The sequence below is a fragment of the Solanum pennellii genome, chromosome 9, assembly GCF_001406875.1.
Source record: "Solanum pennellii chromosome 9, SPENNV200".
In the NCBI taxonomy this organism is placed as follows: Eukaryota; Viridiplantae; Streptophyta; class Magnoliopsida; order Solanales; family Solanaceae; genus Solanum; species Solanum pennellii.
The window spans coordinates 4,288,570-4,310,525 of record NC_028645.1 but is presented as its reverse complement, the minus strand read 5'-3'; the positions used below and the strand labels follow the sequence as shown (position 1 = coordinate 4,310,525).

The following is a 21,956-nucleotide window of genomic DNA, read 5'->3' as shown; positions in this document are numbered from 1 at the left end:
ATTAATTTTCGAATAACTTATACAACATTTTGTAGATAAATATGTACTAATTTATTTATATATAAAATTAATATCACATTTGACTGATAATTTAGAAATCAACAACAATTAATACATATATAAATTATGTATTATCTTATATCAAATATATACATATATATATATATATTTTTTTTTTTTACATATATAACTAAATCATATCCAAAAATTTAATACTATAAGAGGAAATAGAAATATTACCTATGAATATGTTGGAATTTCAATGGTAAAAAACTACAATTGATAAAAATCTGAAAACACCCATTCAAGGATCGTATGCCCTTAGAAATCAGTTAGGGTTTCAGATTTTCGTATAATTTTGAAGGTTTGATTGTGTAAGACTGACAGTACCGTTCAGCCCTGGGGAACAATAATTGTGAATATTGGGGATTGTAATTGCGCCGATTGGATTCGGTTCATTTTTCTAATGGAGGTTGATTCTGCGCCGGCGCCGGAGACGAAGATGACAACTCCGGAGGAATTTATTCTTAAGGTACTCCGGTTAACTTGAATTTTGCTTGGAACTAATTTTATGTATTTTGTACTCTCCTATTATGCGTGATTTATAACTATTAAGGTTTTTAGTATTAAGATAATCACAATGTTTTGAAATTTTGAAGATAGAGTGGAATGGATAAGGATTCATTCATTTTGTTGAAACTAAATAGTTTGGGATATAGGTGTAGTTGAGTTGAGTTTTATATTATTCATCACTGAACTGGAGAAATGTAGTTGGAAGGTTTATATATATATTTGATAACGGTGATGTTTGAGCTAGTTTGTGTGTACCTCGACTAATTCAGGTAGCAGGTAAATCACCATGTTTTGTCTTTATTGGGACTGGACATGAGACCTGAGGCCTTAGGGTGTTCAACCCACTTTATTGACTACTAGGCTACACTCTTGCGTGCTAGGTTGTGTTCTTCAGCGTTAAGGTATGCTGGCTAGTGGCTACCTCCAAAAAGTTACAACCTATATCCATAATTGCATTGATCCTAGGAGATCTATCAATTGTTCTACTTCTTCTATACCATCTTCTTTACACCAAAAATACAACATGTTAATGCAATTTTCTTTAACTTTCTGAATAGTGTTAGTAATATTCTCATGAGCTAAGACCACCATCCTTTTTGGGTCTTGACCCCTCCCCCCCCTCTTCCGTTCTCATCCAACAACTCAAAAGATCAGCAGTAAGTTCTGGCATCACCTAGGGATCTTGAGCTATGCTGAGAACCATGTGCCACACCTGGACAGTAATCCTACAGTGTAGGATAAGTGGCGGTTAGTTTCCTCCTTCTCATGACAAAAATAAACATTTGGAGACAATATGGAAACCTCTTTTCTTGTTTTTTTCCTGTATGAGACATGCCCTTCGAGAGAGGTGAAGAATTTCACCTATGTTGGGGTGTTGCACTTCCACATTTGTTTCCCTGGACCTAGAATTCCCCATGTGTGAGTCATAATCTCTCTCTTATACAGTCTACACGTAGAGAACATGCCATCAGGGTCATGTTTCTATCTTATACCATCTGTTTTTATAGCAAGGCCTGTGAATTCACATAATCTGAGCAGTAGTTCAACAATTCTATCCACTTTCCAATCATTTAGATTTCTCTTGAAGGTGAGATTCCGTCCCTTATGGGACCATATCTCAGCAATTTTAGTGTAAGGTTTGGTACAAAATGTAAAAGATCTGGGAAGATCGACTTTAGACACTCATGTCCAATCCAATTGTCCTTTCAAAAAATATTTGTTATCCCCTCCCACTTTGAACACCAAATTCTCCTTCAAACTAAGACCATAGATTTCTAATTGATCTCCAGATTGATACCCCATACGTGCTATCTACTACATTAGACACACATTCCACATTTTGCCCATACTTGTTGAGAATTCTTCTCCATAATGCTCGATATTTAACCACAAATCTCCAAAGCCATTTACAAAGTAGACTTTTGTTCTGGACCCTCAGATTTTTTATACCAAGACTTCATGTCTTCTTGCTTAGTAAGGCTTATGCATTTAGCTAAGTGTATTCTTCTTCCTTCCTTGTATATTCCCCCCAACCATAGAAAATCACGTCTCAATTTATCTAACCTCTCTTCTACTTTTGCTGGTAAAGGAAAAAGTGACACAACATATGTAGGAGACGAACAATATCGTACCAAATGAGTTTAAAAAAATAAAAATAAAATCGTACCAAATGGATTACCTTAAAGAAAAGAAAATTAAAACAAAGCCTCCATGAATTTACGTGGGCCATTTAATATTAAGATTGATCCATTTCAGTGGGTCTAATATATTTGCTGGAAAAAAACTTGCTGAAAGACATAGAACAAAACATGTCTAGTCTTTTGTTTTGTCAATTCATTTTTGATGTTGTCATTTTCTGGAAGAGGCCATTATCTTTTGTTTTTAATGTTGTCATTTTCTTGGAAGAGGCCATAATCATTAGTGGTGAAAATTCCTAAATTAACTTATTTTTCTAGAAACACCTTTATATTATGGGTTAATCCATTTTCAACCCCCTTAAATATCCAACCCGTTTTTTTACCTGCATGAAATGTGAGTGAGTTGGATTTATCCACTTTTATTCCATTGGTTTCCAACCTGCCCAAATCAGTGTTGTCAAATGTGCGCTTAAGCCCTGAAGCGTGGCTGAAAACGTGTTGTTGTCATCAAGGTTTTAAGGCATACTTTTCCTTGCCAATGAGCCTCTTTTGAAGAGGCGACACTAAGCAATTGAAATTTCACTTTTTCATTTTTTTCCCAATGTCTTTGTTCATATATTTGTCATTCATGTTTAAAAATTATTAATGTTGTACTAAACATATATATTTGTATTGTTTCTCCGGTTAGGCATTTTTTCATTAATGCCCACACTATATTTGCATTTTGCTAGTAAACCCCGATGAAACTTATTTTACGCTTTTGCTTATGATGACACTGACCCAATTCAACATAAGCTGCCCATTTGTCATCACTAGTTCTGTAAGACAAGAAAGGACTTTCCAGTTGCACGAGTTCTTCACAAATGTCCTTGTTGCTTAAGTCAGGAGATATATTTCTAGAGACCCAAGATAAAGTTTGACACAATTGTTAGGAACTGGAGTCTCACAAGAGATCTAGTCCCACTACTAGGTAGTTTCATGGAAGTTAAGTGAACTGATGATTGATTTGGGATGAGAAAGTAATCATCACTCACTTTATCAATAAGTAGTGGAACTTATACAACTGAATCTGGCTTACAATAGATCCTATATTGTAGGGTCATGAAAGTCATGTGATCTCTAAATTCAGGATTTTTGAATTATGGAAAGTGCGTATGAGCTTAAAAAAAGGGGAGCCTTGGTGTAACTGGTAAAGTTGTTTCCATGTAACCTCAAGGTCACGGGGTTGATCTCGAGTTGTGGAAACAATCTCTTGCAGAAATGTAAGGTAAGGCTACGCACAATAGACCCTTGTGGGTTGACCCTTCCCTGAACTCCGTGCATAGTGGGAGCTCGTGCTTGTATCATCTTTACCATCAATTCTGAAATTAAATGCTAAAGCTTCACTGGTATGGGTTTTATGCAATGCTAATTTGGACTAATTGGGCTCCAATGCGGGTACTCGATACTTGGGAAACCAAAAAAAGAAGGTTAATTGGTGAAGGCATATTATGGTGCCCATGATTTTAGAGCTTGTGTACTGGTACTACTACTAATCAACTCTAGTTTTTCTTAAAGTGTACTACTATTTTTGAGATGAACTTTAATCTATATTGGATTTCTTGAAGAAAACTCAATCAGTCTATCTAGGTTAAAAGACGACCGATTTACTCTATATTATGAATACCCGATCAGATCTGTCAATTTTTGAAAGTTGAATAAATAATATTCTTAGAAGAAGTTTGGAATAAACAGAATTTAGAACCCAAGGGTGTGGACAGTGTTCAATGAAGGGGGTTGAGAACCCTCTCAGGTTCAAATCTCAGTAGAGCCAAAAACACTGGATGGTTTCTTCTCATTTGTCCTTGCCTTGGTGGACAGGGTTACATGGTACCTATTGTTGGTGGGTATCCCGTGGAATTAGTCAAAGGTCTCTTCAAGCTGGCCCAGACACCATGACTGTCAAAAAAATAAACTCGGGAATAGGTTGCAACGTCCTAGATATACTATTTTGGAACCGAGGGGGAGTCTCTTATATCTGTGGACATAAATTGAGATGGATAGATCTTCTATGGTTCTGCTTGCCAGGCAGTTTCATGTGTTGGGCAACACTAAATAGAGCCTTACCCGAAGCCGAAAAAGGAAAACAAAAGAGAGGCTAAGAGAACAGCTCATGGATTATCTTCTAAAATCAAATAGTTCATAACTCTTTACTTTGTCCATTGGAAGGATGAATTTCACACTTCATTACTTATTCTATCGACCGTCTTCTACCTTGGAAGGTGTTGCATTTCCCCCTTACTAATATGTAGTATTTGTTTTGTTTTTTTCATTCATCGAGATATGTAACGGTCCAAGTGTTGTACTACGATATTCTCTGTTTTCCTGGTTGTGTACTGGCTTATTTGGATATACTTTATCATCTTTAAAGCGGATCTTCAAGCATTATTTTGGGAGAAAAATGCAAATGCTTCCTGGTAGTTGTCATGAGTTTTATGTTACCCACTTATGGTTCGAAAGTGCACTTATCTCTTTCCGGCTACCAAGCGCTCTGCAAATATCCCATCAATCAAGTATCCTACTATTTCAACTATTCCATAACTATGGACACCACAAGGGTGGAATTTCATCTTCAGGAGAGAACCAAATGACTGGGAAGTGATGAGGTTGGCAGAATTCCACTACGGTTGGACACTTTACTGGACTTCAGGCATATGAGGATATGCTTAGGTGGAAAGGCAACAATAGAGGAGAGTTCAAAGTGCATTCAACTTACAAGTTGATGGATCAATCAAGCCAGCAGAGTCCCATATGGCCTTGGAAACAAATATGGAAGTATAGAATCCCACACAAAGTTTCATGCTTTATTTGGCTGCTATCTAAGGAAGCTTCCCTGACTCAGGACAATGTAATGAAAAGGGGGATAACCTTATGATCTAGGTGTTTCCAAGTGGGGAAACCTTAGAAACTGTAAACCATCTATTTCTACACTGCAAATACACTCAATAGCTTTGGAGGACTTTCTTGAGCCTTAAAGGCATATCCTGGACTATGCCTGGGAGAGTTACTGAGGCCTTGTATAGCTGGGATGAGGCAAGTGCCCTTGCAAAAGACAGAACGAGGTTGAGAATTATCCCTGCTTCAGTATGGTGCGCAATCTGGAAAGGAAGGACTTCCAGATGTTTTGAAGGCATAGAAAATAGTGTGCATGATGTTAAACTAAATTGCATTTTGTTGTTATGTTTTTGGTGTAATCAATTATACTCAAAAGGCATTGCCTCTATAGTTGATTTTTTAGACTCACGTATAGAAATAGAGTAGGGGTGTATGGAGTGCATCTGTATATAACGTTTGAGTACAACCCATGTACTTTTGTGGTATAAGACAACATTGCCATTTTCAAAAAATTATATAAAAAAGAGAAGGAATCAACTGGCCGGCAATTGTGTCTTTACCTATGGGGAATAAAATGAACAATCAGTGTGGTGATTTCTGATAGCTCTGCCATTTCTAGATCATCTTTATAACCTTTTAATGAATAGTAAGTATGCTAAACAAAGTTTGAGAAACTTTTTACTCCTTACTCTCTATGTGTGTTTTTATTGCTTACTCTCTATGTGTGTTTTATTGCGTAGACATTGGCACAAATATACACATGCATATTCAAAACACACACACAAACACATCTTTACCCTGTCTATTATTTGGTTCGAGATGAGGGACCTGAAAATGCATTTTGATCTTCTACTGCAGAGGCTTGAGAATCTTGGAGTTCCTGCAGAAAATTTAGAGCACCGACAGCCTGGTTTAATTGTTTATGTGAAGAATAACAAGTCTCAAATTGAAGAGCTTGTCTCTGCTCTTTTGCCTACTAATGAAGAGGCAATGGACAGTATTACAGATGTGCAGACGGATTCTCCAAAATCAACAGGCAGCTCAGCCATTAAAGATTTATTTCACGAAAGTATGACGTGGTTACAATGGTTGATGTTTGAAGGGGAACCAAGAAGAGCACTAGATCACCTAGCTAACATTGGCCAGCGTGGTGTTTGTGGGGCTATTTGGGGGAACAATGATATTGCATACCGTTGCCGTACATGTGAGCATGATCCAACATGTGCAATATGTGTTCCATGTTTCCAGAATGGAAACCACAAAGACCATGATTACTCAGTCATATATACAGGCGGTGGCTGCTGTGATTGTGGAGATGTAACTGCGTGGAAACGTGAAGGGTTTTGTTCCAAGCATAAAGGCGCGGAGAAGATACAACCTCTTCTGGAAGAGTGTGCTAATTCTTTAGGCCCTGTTCTTGATTCCTTGCTTTCTTGTTGGAGAAAAGGGCTCCTATTTGCGGAAAGCCTCTCGGAGCAAAGTCCAAGATTAAATAGTCAGGCAACTGAGTATAAAGGTATCACAGATGCGTTGACATCAGCAGTGGTAGAGATGCTCTTGGGTTTCTGCAAGGATAGTGAAAGTTTGCTTAGTTTTATCTCTAGGAGGGTATTCTCTTCAGAAGGTTTATTAGACGTTCTGGTGAGGGCAGAGAGGTTCTTGATCAGTGGTTATGTTGTCAGGAAGCTCCATGAATTGTTCTTGAAAATGTTGGGTGAACCTCAATTCAAATATGAGTTTGCTAAAGTATTTCTGAGCTATTACCCAACTGTTGTGAATGACGCAGTCAAGGAAATTGATGATACAGTCTTCCAAAAATATCCACTTCTCTCAACTTTTTCTGTGCAGATATTTACGGTGCCTACTTTGACCCCACGTCTTGTGAAGGAAATGAATCTTTTAGCCATGCTGCTGGAGTGTTATGGGGACATACTTATATCTTGTGCAGAGGAAAATGGTAGATTGAAGGTATTGCAATGTTAATTTGATTTCAGCCTAGTGTAAGGAGTTTGGATAGTTATACTCTTTTCTAAAAGTTAGATTATGACATCAATATATTCATGATGTTTGAATATGTAGCTTGTCTCTCATATCCTCTCAGGTAAAAGATATCTTTAATAGTTTGGTTGTAGACTTACCTTTTGTAAAATCTAATATGGTAGGTCTATGCACTGACTTTTCATATAGAAAAGTTGACAGATTATGAACAATGGAAACGTAAAAGCTTGCATGATGAGTTCATGCTTACATAATTTCAATATTTCCTGTAATACGATACGAATACAATTATACATTTGCATTAAATGGTTCTTCATTTAGATATTGTAATAGTTCTCACAGTAATTGATGGGTGGTAGTTTATTTCACTTGAGAGAAAAACACTGAACAACATAGGAGTGTGCTAGGATGTTTTTTCTTTTGATTTTGTTGTTTCCTTGGACTTCTTGAACTAGTTAAGTTCTCAATGTTTGTTAATTAAAAAAAAGGAAGATATCAGCTGCTAGCATTTCCTTTGTTTTCGAGGCCTTATGCCTTTCATGATATATAACTAATCTGCAACAACTGAAACTATCTTGTTTATTTTTCAGCATTGTTTACCAACTAATGTTATCTTAGCAGTTGACTTAAAAATTAGCAGCATTACCTTGCTTGATGAAGTCATTTTACTTATTATAGGTCAATAAATGGGGAAATTTGTATGAAACTACTCTTCGTGTGGTTGAAGACATACGATTTGTCATGAGTCATTCTGCTGTACCCAGATATGTGGCTCGTGATAGGCGAGATATACTTAGGACGTGGATGAAGCTGTTGACTTTTGTACAAGGGATGAACCCTCAAAAGAGAGAAACTGGCATCCATGTAGAAGATGAGGGTGATAATATGCATTTGCCTTTTGTTCTGGGTCATACAATTGCAAATATTCATTCTCTATTGGTGGGTGGTGCATTCTCTATTAGTAGCACTGAAGATGCTGATGATGCTTTGTTCAACACGCATATACAAGATTTTGATGACCAAGATAGTGAAAGACTTGCAAAAGTTGGAAGGCTATCACAGGAAAGTTCTGTTAGTTCCGTGGTTGGGAGGAGTCCACCAGAACATGTATTTATGACTCCTGAGTCAAAATCTGATAGTTCTCCGGTACCGTCATCTGTTCTATGGTTGACATTTGAGTGCCTGAAGGCCATTGAGAATTGGTTGGGAGTGGATAACACATTAGGACCTCTCCTTCACATCTTATCTCCGAAAACAATCACTAGTTCTGGAAATAATTTCTTTGCACTGAAAAGAACACACTCGAAGTTTAGCAGGGGCAGGCAAATTGTTAGATCTAATAGTCCTTCAGATGGCATTGGACTCCCAAGTTCAACTGAAGGTTGCAATAAGCGATATTCTTATTCGTCACCGACTGGTGGTGTTTCCTTAAAATGTGGACAGGATTTAGCCCAGGAAACTGCAAACTTTGGTGGTAGTGATAACAATATGCTACAAACAGATTATGTCCTAGAGTTAGAAGCTCTTCGGGTGCTGAGTTTTTCTGATTGGCCTGATATAGCATATAAAGTCAGTTTGCAGGATATATCAGTTCATATTCCACTCCATCGATTACTTTCAATGGTTTTACAGAGGGCACTCAGACAATGTTATGGTGAAACTTCCGTAGGGGGTAGTTGTTCCAATTCGTCATCTGCTGTCGATCATGACTTTTTTGGCCATATATTGGGAGGCTGCCACCCACTTGGATTTTCTGCCTTCATTATGGAACATGCTCTCCGAATTAAGGTGTTCTGTGCGCAGGTGCATGCTGGAATGTGGCGTAGGAATGTTGATGCTGCCATATTATCCTGTGAGTGGTATCGCTCTGTTCGTTGGTATGTAGGCAATACCTTATTTGGGCCTTGGGATTTGAACTTCCTTTATGTGCTAATTTACTTGAGATTTGTGTACATAGATTACTCATGTTGCTTTAAGTCTTTCTTCTTTTGTACTCTTTGTGCAGGTCTGAACAGGGTCTAGAGCTTGATCTATTTCTGCTCCAGTGTTGTGCTGCACTGGGCCCTGCTGATCAATATGTTACTAGGATTTTAGAACGCTTTGAGCTCTTGGATTACCTTTCCTTGGATCTCGAACGCTCTAATGAGTATGTAACTCATCCCTTATCTGTCTTCAATGAGTTTCATTATCTATTTACTTGTTTGCTCCTTACCTTGTTAGCATAAACCTTTTTTTACTCTTATTTGATGGTATAATACTACAGGATTCCCAGAGTACATAAATTTGATTTGCCACATCGCTAATGTCATAAAGGGTGACATCTTCTGATGTTTACCTAACTTAGCAAAACCGATATTAGTTCTATGTTGTTAGTTTGTTACTATAGATTTGTGTGTTTATATATTTATATTATTTTATCAGTATTGCTAGATGTATATATTTGCTTTCAACATGGACTAAATCATTATTATTGTAGGATTGATCTAAAAACAAATCCATATTGATCAGAAGACATGATTGATTGTTGGTGGCGTGATAAATTGATTCATGATTTATGAGTTGTAATTTTCCATCTTCCAAATATATTCCTCACATGACTCCTTTAAATTCATTAGTTACACATGTGTGGCTGAATCACATTTAGCTTTTTGAAACCTCTGTTGATGCACTTTTTTTTTTGTGTTTATTTGTATGCATTATTAACTTAGCTACGTAATGGATGCTTGAGAACTCTAGCAAAAGCTTTTCCGAAATTTGAGTGGAAAGTGTCTAATAGGAACAGTTTTATCATGTGTTCAGGTGCCCTATTAGAGCATTTAGTTTGAGTGTCTTAATGAAATACAATGTCAAATTTAAGGGGTTGTAATTAGATTAGGTTACTTGAGATGATCATATTTTACATAAATACTTGTATGCACCAATCTTCAGCACACAATATGATGAGTGAAGATAACAAAAAGATAATTATCCTAACCTTCCATAGAAGGAAGTAGTTCAATTTCTTGTATCATAATTACCTACTAAGAACATGATATAATCGGAATAATTGACATATTGGGAATACAAGCTAGTTGTTGATTAAGGTTAGTTGTTATTGTTACATTTGCATTAGATTTGTATTGTAATGAAATGGTTATATCCCTGTAGGTTTTATGTGTGCTCTGAAGAATATCTAGTTATAGGGAACTACTAATTTACCTTAAAAGATAAATTGATGTTTTTTAGTGAAATAGTAATGAATAGAGCAGAAGTGGGGATACAGATGATCCATTTAGTCGACCCCAACTAATCGAAAGTGGGGCCTAGTTGGTTGCATAATAGTTTGGTTGTTAGATTTTGTAGTTTCACTAGAACTAAGATGTTAATGTGTGTATTCTTTCATATTGTTGTTATATGCAACAATTCTAATGTTTAATACTAGAGAACAGAAAAAGAAGATTAGACAGTGGCTAGGTGTATAAACTTATGTCTGATGCTTATGCTATGTCGTCATCCTTTGGTATACATTTAAGTAAATATACCTTAATTTTTATCGCAAGCCATGATTTTGGTCATTCTTTCAGAGATAGCGATATAAGATCCTTTAGTGTAATTTGGTGGATCACTACCAAGTTAGAAGTAACTTGCTAAAAAAGAAAGTTTATTTTGAGTTGTCTGAGATTATTTCGTGACCTTTTACATTTTTTGATGCTCGAGTTAGATGGACATAAGATGTTGTATATTGTAATTTCTTATTTCTTCAACCTTCCTTTCTACATCCACAAGGTAGTGGTAAGGTCTGCGTACACCCTAATATAATTGTAAAGGAGAGTTAGTATATTAAATTGGCAACATATAATTATATAGGGTTCTGGGCAGGGGTTTAAGTACCTTTCCGATGCTTGTGAAGTTTCCAACTTAGCACCTTTTTCTGAGGTGGCGAAGTTTTTATTGAATAGAATTGTTATTTGTCTCAAGAGAAAAGGTCTGCGTACACCCTACCCTGACCCCACTTAGTGGGATTTCACTGGGTATGTAGTTGTTGTAATTTTTTTCAACCTTCTTGTCTACAATTTGGCAGGATGCTGTCAAATCTCCAAGTTCTGTTTCTCGAGTATTTAACTGCATTTTTGGATTCTTCTATTTTAACACTTCACCCAGGTATGAGCCGACTATAGTTCAGGAGATGCTTACACTGATCATACAAATAGTGAAGGAACGGCGGTTTTCTGGGTTATCCCCCAGTGAGTGTTTGCAAAGGGAATTGGTATATAAACTGTCAACTGGTGATGCCACTCGTAGCCAGTTGGTGAAGTCTCTGCCCCGTGACTTGTCCAAGATCGATAGACTTCAGGAAGTTCTAGATAGGGTAGCAGTGTATTCCAATCCCTCTGGCATCAATCAGGTTTTTTTGTGACACTTCGGTCATTCCTTAACCTTTCGTACATTGTCATCTGATCAGTTTTAGTCCTATGATCCTAATGTCCCATCTATCCCAGGGTATGTATAAACTGCGGACATCCTATTGGAAGGAGCTAGATTTATATCATCCTCGTTGGAACTCAAAGGAGTTGCAAGTTGCTGAAGAGAGATATATGCAGTTCTGTAATGTATCGGCATTGACCAGTCAGCTTCCAAAATGGACGAACATTTATCCACCTCTTGGTGGAATAGCTAAAATAGCCACTTGCAAGACAGTACTCCAAATTGTTCGTGCTATTGTATTTTATGCTGTTTTCTCTGATAAATCAAATGCGTCACGTGCTCCAGATGGTGTATTGTTAAAAGCATTGCATTTGTTATCTCTGGCATTAGATATTTGTTATATGCATGGAGGATCTGGTGACCATAGTTGCTTTGGGGATGATGTCATTCCAATTGTAGCACTAGCTAGTGAGGAATTTTCATTGAGTAAATATGGTGACCAGAGCTTGTTGTCTCTTCTGGTTTTGTTGATGAGGAAATATAGGAAAGAAAACGACTTTGTGGAAGCTGGAATTTTCAACCTCTCCTCTATGATTGGAAGTCTTCTGGAAAAATTTGCTGAACTTCAATCTGGATGCAAGATGAAACTGCAAGACCTTGCACCTGAGGTGGTCAATCAACTGTCACAATCCGTTTTGACTGGTGATACTAAAAACTTGGAATCAGTTTCAGACAGTGATAAGCGCAAGGCTAAAGCTCGAGAGAGGCAAGCTGCTATAATGGTATAGTTTTAAAGAGAATATTAAGGATATCTTGCTAAATACTTTGCTAAGCATAAAATGTGTTTGTTACTCTCTAGCCAATTAACTTAAATTGTTGCTTTTGTGTTGTGGTTTCTTTATGACCGAGTGTAAGCTACTTGTTCTAGAAGTTGAAAAATCCTTATAAAGCATGTGTGTTTTGCATGTTCTAGGAAAGCATGTGAAAACTGAACATGCAAGTGAAATACTAATTGCGCAAGGAAGGGATTCCTCTAACTCAGAAGCAGTATCCTTAAAGATCAGATACCTAGGGTGTAAAGGGTTAAAAAGGGATTCAGAAAAGCTGTCATATGAAATATTAAAACATGCAAGCGAAATATAAGCACTGAAAATGGAAGCAAAATCCTTGTACATCAGATGTCCCTTGTGTATAGGGTCCTAAGAGACAAAAAAGTTGGGAAACTTGTGCTTTTGGAGGTTAATTTAGAGCAGGATATGATAGGATGGAAGACTAGATGCTCAATTTAAGTTCAGCCATAGTTGGATGCAGCTGTGCTTTAGGTCTAAAGTCAAAATTAGAGATTTTACTGAAATTCCATTCTAGCAATATATATGGTTTCATGTAAAACAGCACATAATTCATCTTACAACGTGCTTTTGTTTCCTGTACTTGGATCAAGTGCTGTTCATGTTTCCATTGTGCTATGTTGCCATAATTTACAGTTCAGATAGTTTTTTGCTATTGTAAGTTGAATTCAGTGTGAACCAGACTAACCCTATTCCTTCTATTCTTGGTTGATCAAGTTTGACTCGGTCAGTTTCATATATATGCCATGTCTACATCTCAGGAGAAGATGAGGGCGCAACAATCCAAATTTTTAAAGAGCATTGATTTCTCTGCAGAAGCTGCTCCGGATGATTCTAAACTTAGTAAAGAAAGAGGTGATTCAGTCATTTGCTCTCTTTGCCATGATCCAAATTCTAAAAGTCCTCTATCATACCTGATTCTTCTTGAGGTATGTGCTTTGTTTGTATGTCGCTTCATTGTGTTTAGATATCTATGCTGATATATCTAAGTGATTGTGCTTGGTGAATAAGTCAATTTTTTACTTATTTTATCGTGGTTCTTGAAATAAGAAATCCAGGCTTTTGACTTTCACCAATAGAGGGCCTCCTTCATGGAAAAGAGCTCAAAATTCTGGGAAAGAACTGGAATCTTCTGCTGAAAGAATGACAAATGTCTCATCTCAAAGGAGCATTTTATCAAGCAGTCAAGAACTGATTTCATCTCCTTGGTTGACACAATTGATTCAAAATGCAATAAATGAATATGCTCTAGAAGGGAAACCTAAGGATGTAGGAGCATTTTTTGAATATATTAGGGCTAGGTTCCCAGCATTGAAGATTCAACTGCCTTGCACATCCAGCAATGTCGATGAAGACACAGATTTTTCTCTAGAGATGCTAGAAGAAGAAATATACTTGTTGATTCAGGAAAGAATGGATGCCAATTCTTGGCACTGGGACCTTTCAAGAAATGGTAAGAAAATTTCTGCAGGGGGAGGTGGTGGGAATGGTGAGTCTCTTTTGCTTGGGAAGTACATTTCTTCTCTTGCAGGAGAAAATGTCGATAGTCCTGCATCTGAAAGTGCACCCAAGACACAATTAGAGTCAAGAATGCCGCTTACAGCATATGAAGGATTTGGTCCCTCAGATTGTGACAGAATTTATCTATCATCGTGTGGACACGCTGTGCATCAGGGATGTCTTGACCGTTATTTATCATCTCTAAAGGAAAGGCGAGTCCTTTTATCCTTTCCTTTTTACCTCTTTCTTTGAGGTTATTTTCTAATCGTTTGGTATATTCGACTTGAACTATTTTTAATCTTTGGTTCTCCATATCTTCTTTTCTTGGCCTAATGATGGATATATTGCGTCTTGTGAGTTTTTGTTGTCTTCTTTCTAGGATTTGCTTTTCTTTTCCTGACCTTATCTTGATTTATCTTAATCCAGTATGTCCTCAAGCTTAAATGGTTTGTGCATTAGTGTTAATAAAATACATGTATATTATATTCTATAATTGGTCTAGCAAGTCCTATTCATTAAGTTCAAAGAATTAACAGTCTCATCACTCTTGTACAGATATACCAGAAGAATTGTTTTTGAAGGAGGTCATATTGTAGATCCAGATCAGGTACAGAACGACCTGATTTATCTTTTTTCTATGTGATGGAGAGAATTGCTGAACCAGAAGCATTGTTTTTGAGGGAGGTCATACTGTAGATCCAGATCATGTACAGGATGTCTTGTTGATTTTCTTATTTTCAGGGGGAGTTCCTCTGTCCTGTATGTCGTGGACTTGCCAACTCAGTCCTGCCAACCTTACCTGTAGATTCTGGAAGGTTCACATCCCTTCATTCATCTTCCAGTCCATCAGATGCTGTTGGCCCTTCATCCTCGTCAAGTGGAGTGGTAGATGCACTTCATTTTAAAAAAGCTTTATTTCTCCTACAAAGTGCTGCTGATGTTTCTGGAAGTAGAGAAATTATCCAAAGACTTCCACTTCGGCAGTTTGGGCGCATGAGGGTAAACCTTGAATCTTCGTATCGTGTATTGTGTGGAATGTATTTTCCAGACAATGATAAGATTTCAGAATCTGGTAGACTTAGTCATTCTCTGATTCTGTATGACACTCTTAAGTACTCACTTATATCAACTGAAATAGCTGCTCGATCCGGAAAGACATCATTAGCTCCAAACTACAGTCTTCGTGCCTTGTACAAAGAACTCCAATCTTCAAATGGTTTTATACTTGCTTTGTTGCTAAGTATTGTACAAAGTACACGAACAAATAACTCACTCACTGTCCTCTTGAGACTCAGAGGTATTCAGCTGTTTGCAGAGTCTATATGTACTGGCACTTCTGCAAATGAAATATCAGATCCATCTGTTGGAGGTATATTGCTGCTCTGTGGAGTTATCTTCTAAGTTACTTTTACTTTGTAAAAAAGAGATATGAGATCATGAGAAGATATGCTTTGCAGGTAATATGCAAGACATCCTGGAATGTGCTGAAACAGAAAATCAGTTTCCTGATATTCAGTTCTGGAGATGGTCAGCTGATCCAGTTCTTGCACATGATGCTTTTTCTTCGTTAATGTGGATCATATATTGCCTTCCATGTCCATTGTTGTCATGCGAAGATGCCTTCCTGTCTCTGGTTCATCTTTTCTATGCTGTTGCGGTCACTCAGGTTGCACAATTTTCCCTTCTGATGTTCTTTTTTGGGTAGATATTAGATGAGACTTCTTTGCACTTCTTTGTCTCCAAGATAGTTAGCAAAAGATCCTTGTCGTTTCTTTGCAGGCTATAATTACCTATTGCAGAAAGCGTCAATGCGGTTTGCTTGAGTTAGGATGTGATGATTCTCTAGTTACTGACATCTATAAAGTAATTGAAGAACAAGGAGTTGCTCACCAATATTTTGATTCTAATTTTATAGAAATTTCTTATGACATCAAAGATGCAATTCGCAGTCTGACCTTTCCGTACTTAAGAAGATGTGCATTGTTGTGGAAATTGCTTCATTCTTCTAGAGTGGTGCCATTTAATGATGGAACCAACATATTAGATGGATCAGCATACTCAACCAATGAACTGATGGAGTGTGGCGAGAACAATGCAGCCGAGCTCTATCAGATTGAAAAGTTGGAGAAGATATTAAAGATTCCATCGCTTGATAATGTTTTAAATGATGTCACGATTCGTTTGGTGGTTCAAAAATGGCTCAATCATTTCTACAAACACTTTGAAACTCGTGGTCTAAAGGGTGCTCTTTATTCCACTCCTGCAGCCCCCTTTAAACTGATGCTTTTGCCTCATCTTTATCAGGATCTCTTGCAGAGGTTGGTTATAGATATGGATAAAGAGAGTATTTTACAAGTATTCTATTGTTGTGTTGACTAAATAAAACTCAAGATAATTTTATGTTACCTTCAGGTATATTAAACAGAAGTGCCCATATTGCGGAGCTGTTCAGAAGGATCCTGCTTTGTGCTTGTTATGTGGTAAATTGTGTTCAGCAAGTTGGAAGACATGCTGCAGGTTCAAAATTCACTCAGGCTGCAGCTTCTCTTTTACCTTCTTCTGATCTTTAATATTGTGTCTGATGCATTTGATTGAACTCCAGAGAAAGTGGGTGTCAAACTCATGCAATGGCCTGTGGTGCTGTTACTGGGGTGTTCTTGTTGATCAGAGTAAGTGCTGTTTGCTTTACTTATTTCTCTTGACCTTTTGATTTGCACAATACTGTCTTTCTGGACCCTGGAATGATTTGATGAAATTTATTTTTCACTGTAGAAAACCACTGTATTGCTCCAAAGGTCTGCTCGTCAGGCACCGTGGCCGTCACCTTATTTGGATGTATTCGGAGAAGAGGTAAATTATTGGTTGCATTTTGCTATCATAGAAGAGCTCAGAGAAACTAAGGATGTTTAGTTGAAAACAAGCTTCTCTTTATTTCATTTTCTGAGAGTTGATGGAAAAAGGGAGATTTTGCTTGTTGCTTGAAATACTAAATAGCATAGCTCGTAGAAGCATTACAAATTAGATATGAAACTAAGCGTCAAACAGCAGCTTAAGTCTTTTTCTGTAAGTTTGTTGTCGCTATCTCAAGCCACTAAAAGCTCAAAATAATCCAAGCACATAATGACATGTATCTTTTCTTTCCCAGCAAAGGTGCTTTACAGGGCTCCTGTTGTGTGATTTAAATGGAAAACTATGAAACAATTAAATGTGCGTTTTGGGGGGTGAAGATAACAGAAAGACAGTTGTGTCCTCAAGTATCTTCAATTCACGTCAAACATGGGAATTAAAATTTTTGCCCAAGTTGAATGCAAGTTAATATATGTTCACAAATCACAATTTCCCCAGTCATAACTCGCAACAAGTATGGATTTAAACTTCACTTGATATTTCTTCGAATTCTGATGGATCACCATTTTCTTTTCTTTTTTTCCCTCCCTTTTCCTTCATCTATTTCCCCTCTCCCTGTTTTCAGTCAAATAGTTGTTTCTAATTATTGTCAAGACTGTTTACAAATATATGTGCATTGTGTATCTTGAGCTTTGATTTCTGGTAAAATTGTTTTGGTAGGGACATCTGGGCTCTAAACCAGTATGTCCACATATCAACTTGGATCTTACATATTTCCTCTCCTATTGTTGCAGGATATTGACATGCATAGGGGAAAACCATTGTATCTAAATGAGGAACGTTATGCTGCCTTAACTCATATGGTAAGCAAATTAGCCTGTCGTGACTAGTTCTGTGTTATCGTGCTAGCTTTAATGTGATCTGAGTTGAGTGTATATTGTAGAGAGAAACAAGAAAAAACTGAAGGAGAATGCCCATTATATTAGGAGGGGAATTTGTTGTCTATAACTTCAGGTCTACTTATCAGCTTGAGCAAGATACAACACAGTCGAAATTTAAATTGATTATTGAAAATGAATACCTTATAATTCGTAAAAGCAAATATATAATGGGAAAAGGGACAGATTTACCTCCGAACTTTAATAAATGGTACGTCTATGCCCTCCGTTATACTTTGCGTCCACATAAGTCCCTGCCGTCTAATTATAGGTACACATACCCCTCTCACTAACGGACCCCTCATTTTTTACACGTGTCTTAATCCTATTGAACTACCCGTTTGACCCCTTTTTTTAACCCATAAACCAACCATCCACCCCATAACCCCATAACCCACCCAATTTTCTCTAAAAGGATCCTAAATAAAAAATCAAAATTAATTAGGATTCATGGGTTAACTTGGAAACACGAGCAGCAACCATACCAGCACCACGAGGAGCAGGCACTTCCTAACGGTAACAGAGCCACATTTCCCTGTAACCTTGCAAGGCACAGTGTGTGGCTTCCCAATCTTTTTACCCCAGTAACCTCTCCTCACTGATAGCTGAGCAATATAATTCCTCCATGAATGGCAGTAGCGACTTTCTTCGAGCACTTGACACCCAAACCGACGTGACCACTACCGTCACCTACAACAACAAGCGCCTTGAATCTGGTTCTCTGTCCGGCACGGTCTGCTTCTGAACCAGCATGAATTTTATCACCTCATCCTTGAGAGATGGTAATATTTTTGTTTGAATATCTGGATCAAATGCACCAAGATCCAAATTACACACAGTAGAACCCAAATTAATTAAGGATTCATGGGTTAATTTGGGTCTAATTAATTCCTTTTTGAGGAAATTGGGTGGGTTATTGGGTTATGGGGCGGATGGTTGGTTTATGGGTTAAAAGAAGGGTCAAACAGTTAGTTCAATAGGATTAAGACACGTGTAAAAAATGAGGGGTCCGTTAGTGAGAGGGGTATATGTGTACCTATAATTGGACGGCAGGGACTTATGTGGACGCAAAGTATAACGGAGGACATAGACGTACCGTTTATTAAAGTTCGGGGGTAAATCCGTCCCTTTTCCCATATATAATTGATATTAGGAATCATGGAATTCTCTGATAAATGGTATTAGGGGGGAAATTTTTTATGCTCACAAAATCTGCCCCTTCTAAAATTTTTCTTTTTATATTTAATTAATTCTCTTTTGTTGATTTGTTCCCAAGAATCTTTTAGTGCAACCTCTTCCCCATTTCTCAAAACTGTTCTCCTCTTATTTACCAAGGAATTAAACTTCTATCATTTCCGTTGAATGAACACCGAATAACCATTATAATTTCCAAGGTTGTACTTGCCTGCTGATTTTTTTCTCACTCCAAATTCTAGGTGGCTTCTCATGGGTTAGATCGAAGTTCAAAGGTGCTTCGTCAGACAACTATTGGCGCATTCTTCATGCTTTAGCTTGGCATTTTATGATGGTGTAGGTTAGACGGAAGTTTAATAATAGTCGTATTTTGCTCATCTGTTTCGTCAGTTAATACCTGCGGCATTGTTTTTCATTAGTTCTCTTGACAACTGCAGGTATATCTGACTCAAATATGTTAAAGATGATAATAGTTGTGCTGTTACCCCCTAGGATACAGGAAGTCCTCTGTTAATGTGTTCTTGTGATGTTCATGTACAGATTATTGAGGTTTGTCTGTAACTATTATTTCCTCATATTTTCGCTCTGCCTATTCTGTACTATGAATAAAAGCAGTTTCATTTGCTTGTTTCGTCAGCGAGTCTCATCAGACAGTATTTTTATGACTATTCCATCATCAGAATCTCTTAGAAGACTGTTTTTTAAAATTATTTCATCATCAGAATCTCTTAACATTCTCTTATGATGGTACTTCAAATGTTTTTAAAATGTGGAAACTATGTTGCTTGGACTCTCCAAAAATGTTGTCGCACGCGTGTCAGCCTTCAAAAATGCACGACTTTTGAAGGATTCGACATTCACCCGTTGACATTTTTGAAGAATGTGAGCAATGTAGTTCCTGAAACATGCTACTAGTGCATTGCCAAAACACTTCTTTACATTCCTTCCTGTAGATTTCAGTTAGAAGGTGAATCTAAAATATCCGGAAGGTACACTTATAAATTGTCGAACTACCTAAGAATGATAAGCTCCAACTCTGTCACAAAAATTCAGGTGAAACCTTAAAATATCACTATAATTTTGGCTATAAGGTGGGTTAGATTACTTGTGTAGGACATAAATTTTATTAAATGTTTGGGCAAACTAGGAAATCTATGGAAAGAGGCGAATGAATATTTGGCATCATTGCACATGAAATTTTACCTTCTCAAAATAAATAAATAAATAAATAAATAAATAAATAGGATTGCACATGACATTACTGTGTGATGGCATCAGACAGCGCAACATTTCCAAGTCAACACTCCTATAGGTGCGATGCAGTAACAGAGGCTAATACATCGACACGACCATACTTTCAAGTTTTTAGACCAGGTCTGTTTGCAACATTTTAGTGTGGACAAATGTATTGAAGATGTGTAGGACTTAAGTTTGAGATATTTCACAGTAATATTGATCGATTATGAAAAAATTGATGGGTGTAATATCATGCCTTGGGCTACTGAACTGATTCCTGCTACAGCACAAGTACTGAATTGAAAAATGTTCTAGAGTTGCAAACATATCTGCGAGCTTCTCTTTCGAATTTTCTTACTGTATCGCTTCTTATATCATTGCTTACAGTTTGTTTAAACCCTCACTATGGTTGCCCAAATTTGCATCATCCTCTCCTATTTGTTTTCTTCTTTCTACTTGACTGCAACTTTCAGGTCTAAGAGCACTCTTGTGTGTATTTCGTGTTCCTTTTTTTCATGACGAATCTCTTTAGATGCTAATTTATCAATGCATTGCTTATGCTTCCTCTCCTCTTTAATTAATTGACACTTTATTCGTGACAGACGGTTAGGATTTGCTCACCGGAATTGAATCATGTATTCCATGAGTGACTCAGCGGTGAAGGTGGAATGGTTGGTTGTTGCCACCTCTTTGTACAGAAAATGTGAATAAATATGGTGCTTCATGTGTGATATGATAATTGCAAAGGTCTCCTTCAAGTGTATGGATTGTCATTTTACTCAACAATATGGTCCTCCCCCCCCTTTGGCTTCTTCTGTTCTTGATGTCAATGATGATTGATGTATCGTCGAGACTGATGAATTGTGTATGTACAGTCCTAAAATAACTATATGCTCCTCTTTTTAAAAAAAATTATTTGGTGGCCTTGAGCCTGTTTGGATTAGCCGATAATAAGTCACTCTTGAATATTTAGCGTAGAAAATTTAGGAATGAATAGTTGTGTGTTTAGGCAGAAGTGCTATGCAGTTGTGGTGTGCTTAGTTAGAAAGTGTTGACATGCATTTTTGTTCTAAAATGGTGAATATTTTCTTGAAGTTTTCAAAAATTATAAATTAAAAGTTTAAATACTATGACATAGTAAGAAGATGGGATGGAGAGGGAGTTAGGAATCCAATTATAGGAAGAATATTTTTGGGATTCAGAAAAAAAAATAACATACTTGAGCAAGTGTTCATGAATGGAAAAATTATAAGTTGTAATGATTAACATGTTTGGTCAAGTTTCTAAAATTACTTTATTTTGAAAAGTACATTTTAGGGACATGGCAAGACAATTTGTAGTTGAGTAATCAAATAAAAAGACACTTTTGAACGTCAACTATTGTTTGATTAATTTTTTTTTAAAAATGCTTTTAAGTTTGCGTTTGAACATGTAGTATGAAGTTATGATTTCAAATTCACGTTTTGACATGTGATTTTGGTATCATGATTTGAAATCAAAACTTCAAATTCAATTACTTCTAAAAGAATTTAAATGATTTGAGATTTCAAATCATGATGATATTTTTTAAGAATATGAAACATGAACCCTAAATTTGTATTTTGTAAAAAAGAAAAAGATCCACCATTTTTAATTTTGCAAAAATAAAATAAAATACCCATACTCCCATGAAGAGATTGTCCGTAACACATGAAAGAATTATAATAAAGATTAACTAGATAATACTATTGTTGACTAGTAGTTCTATAGTAAGTTGGGGAAGCATTAGGTGTAGTCCTACCATTTTAAGGTATATTTGCACATTACGATCTAACTTTTAAAAATTACGTGATTTTATTAGTTTTTCGTGTGTATTAATCTATGGGATCTAGCTCCTTTGGGCACTCGAAAATGATTTTTGAATTTTA

The 21,956-nt window shown here is 36.8% G+C and overlaps 1 protein-coding gene across 6 annotated transcripts; it reads left to right on the top strand.

Annotated features, from left to right (window-relative positions):
- Window positions 1-223: 223 nt before the first annotated feature.
- On the top strand, window positions 224-21,000 carry LOC107031080 (E3 ubiquitin-protein ligase PRT6). 6 transcript variants are annotated; one of them, XR_003574446.1, is made up of 20 exons: window positions 225-532; window positions 5,943-7,052; window positions 7,761-8,959; window positions 9,088-9,228; window positions 11,223-11,466; window positions 11,561-12,268; window positions 13,096-13,263; window positions 13,385-14,046; window positions 14,390-14,441; window positions 14,576-15,203; window positions 15,292-15,500; window positions 15,614-16,152; window positions 16,247-16,351; window positions 16,437-16,503; window positions 16,607-16,684; window positions 17,476-17,544; window positions 19,056-19,149; window positions 19,251-19,362; window positions 20,092-20,187; window positions 20,652-21,000. XR_003574446.1 is itself a non-coding variant. In XM_027911783.1 (19 exons), the coding sequence occupies exons 1-17, from the start codon at window positions 467-469 to the stop codon at window positions 19,128-19,130; spliced, it is 6,120 nt and encodes a 2,039-aa protein (XP_027767584.1). In that variant the 5' UTR covers window positions 224-466; the 3' UTR covers window positions 19,131-19,153; window positions 19,233-19,250; window positions 20,652-21,000. The 6 variants fall into 6 exon arrangements, 1 of the variants encoding a protein (XP_027767584.1); XR_003574445.1 differs by having other exon boundaries at window positions 19,056-19,153; XR_003574444.1 differs by lacking the exon at window positions 20,092-20,187 and having other exon boundaries at window positions 224-532; window positions 19,056-19,153; window positions 19,233-19,362.
- Window positions 21,001-21,956: the final 956 nt, after the last annotated feature.

Excerpts from the sequence above, each read along its gene's own strand:
- LOC107031080 (XM_027911783.1), top strand. The coding sequence starts at position 467 with ATGGAGGTTGATTCTGCGCCGGCGCCGGAGACGAAGATGACAACTCCG. Across the intron at positions 8,960-9,087 it reads TGGTATCGCTCTGTTCGTTG|GTCTGAACAGGGTCTAGAGC; the intron begins GTATGTAGGCAA and ends CTCTTTGTGCAG. Across the intron at positions 11,467-11,560 it reads ATCCCTCTGGCATCAATCAG|GGTATGTATAAACTGCGGAC; the intron begins GTTTTTTTGTGA and ends CATCTATCCCAG.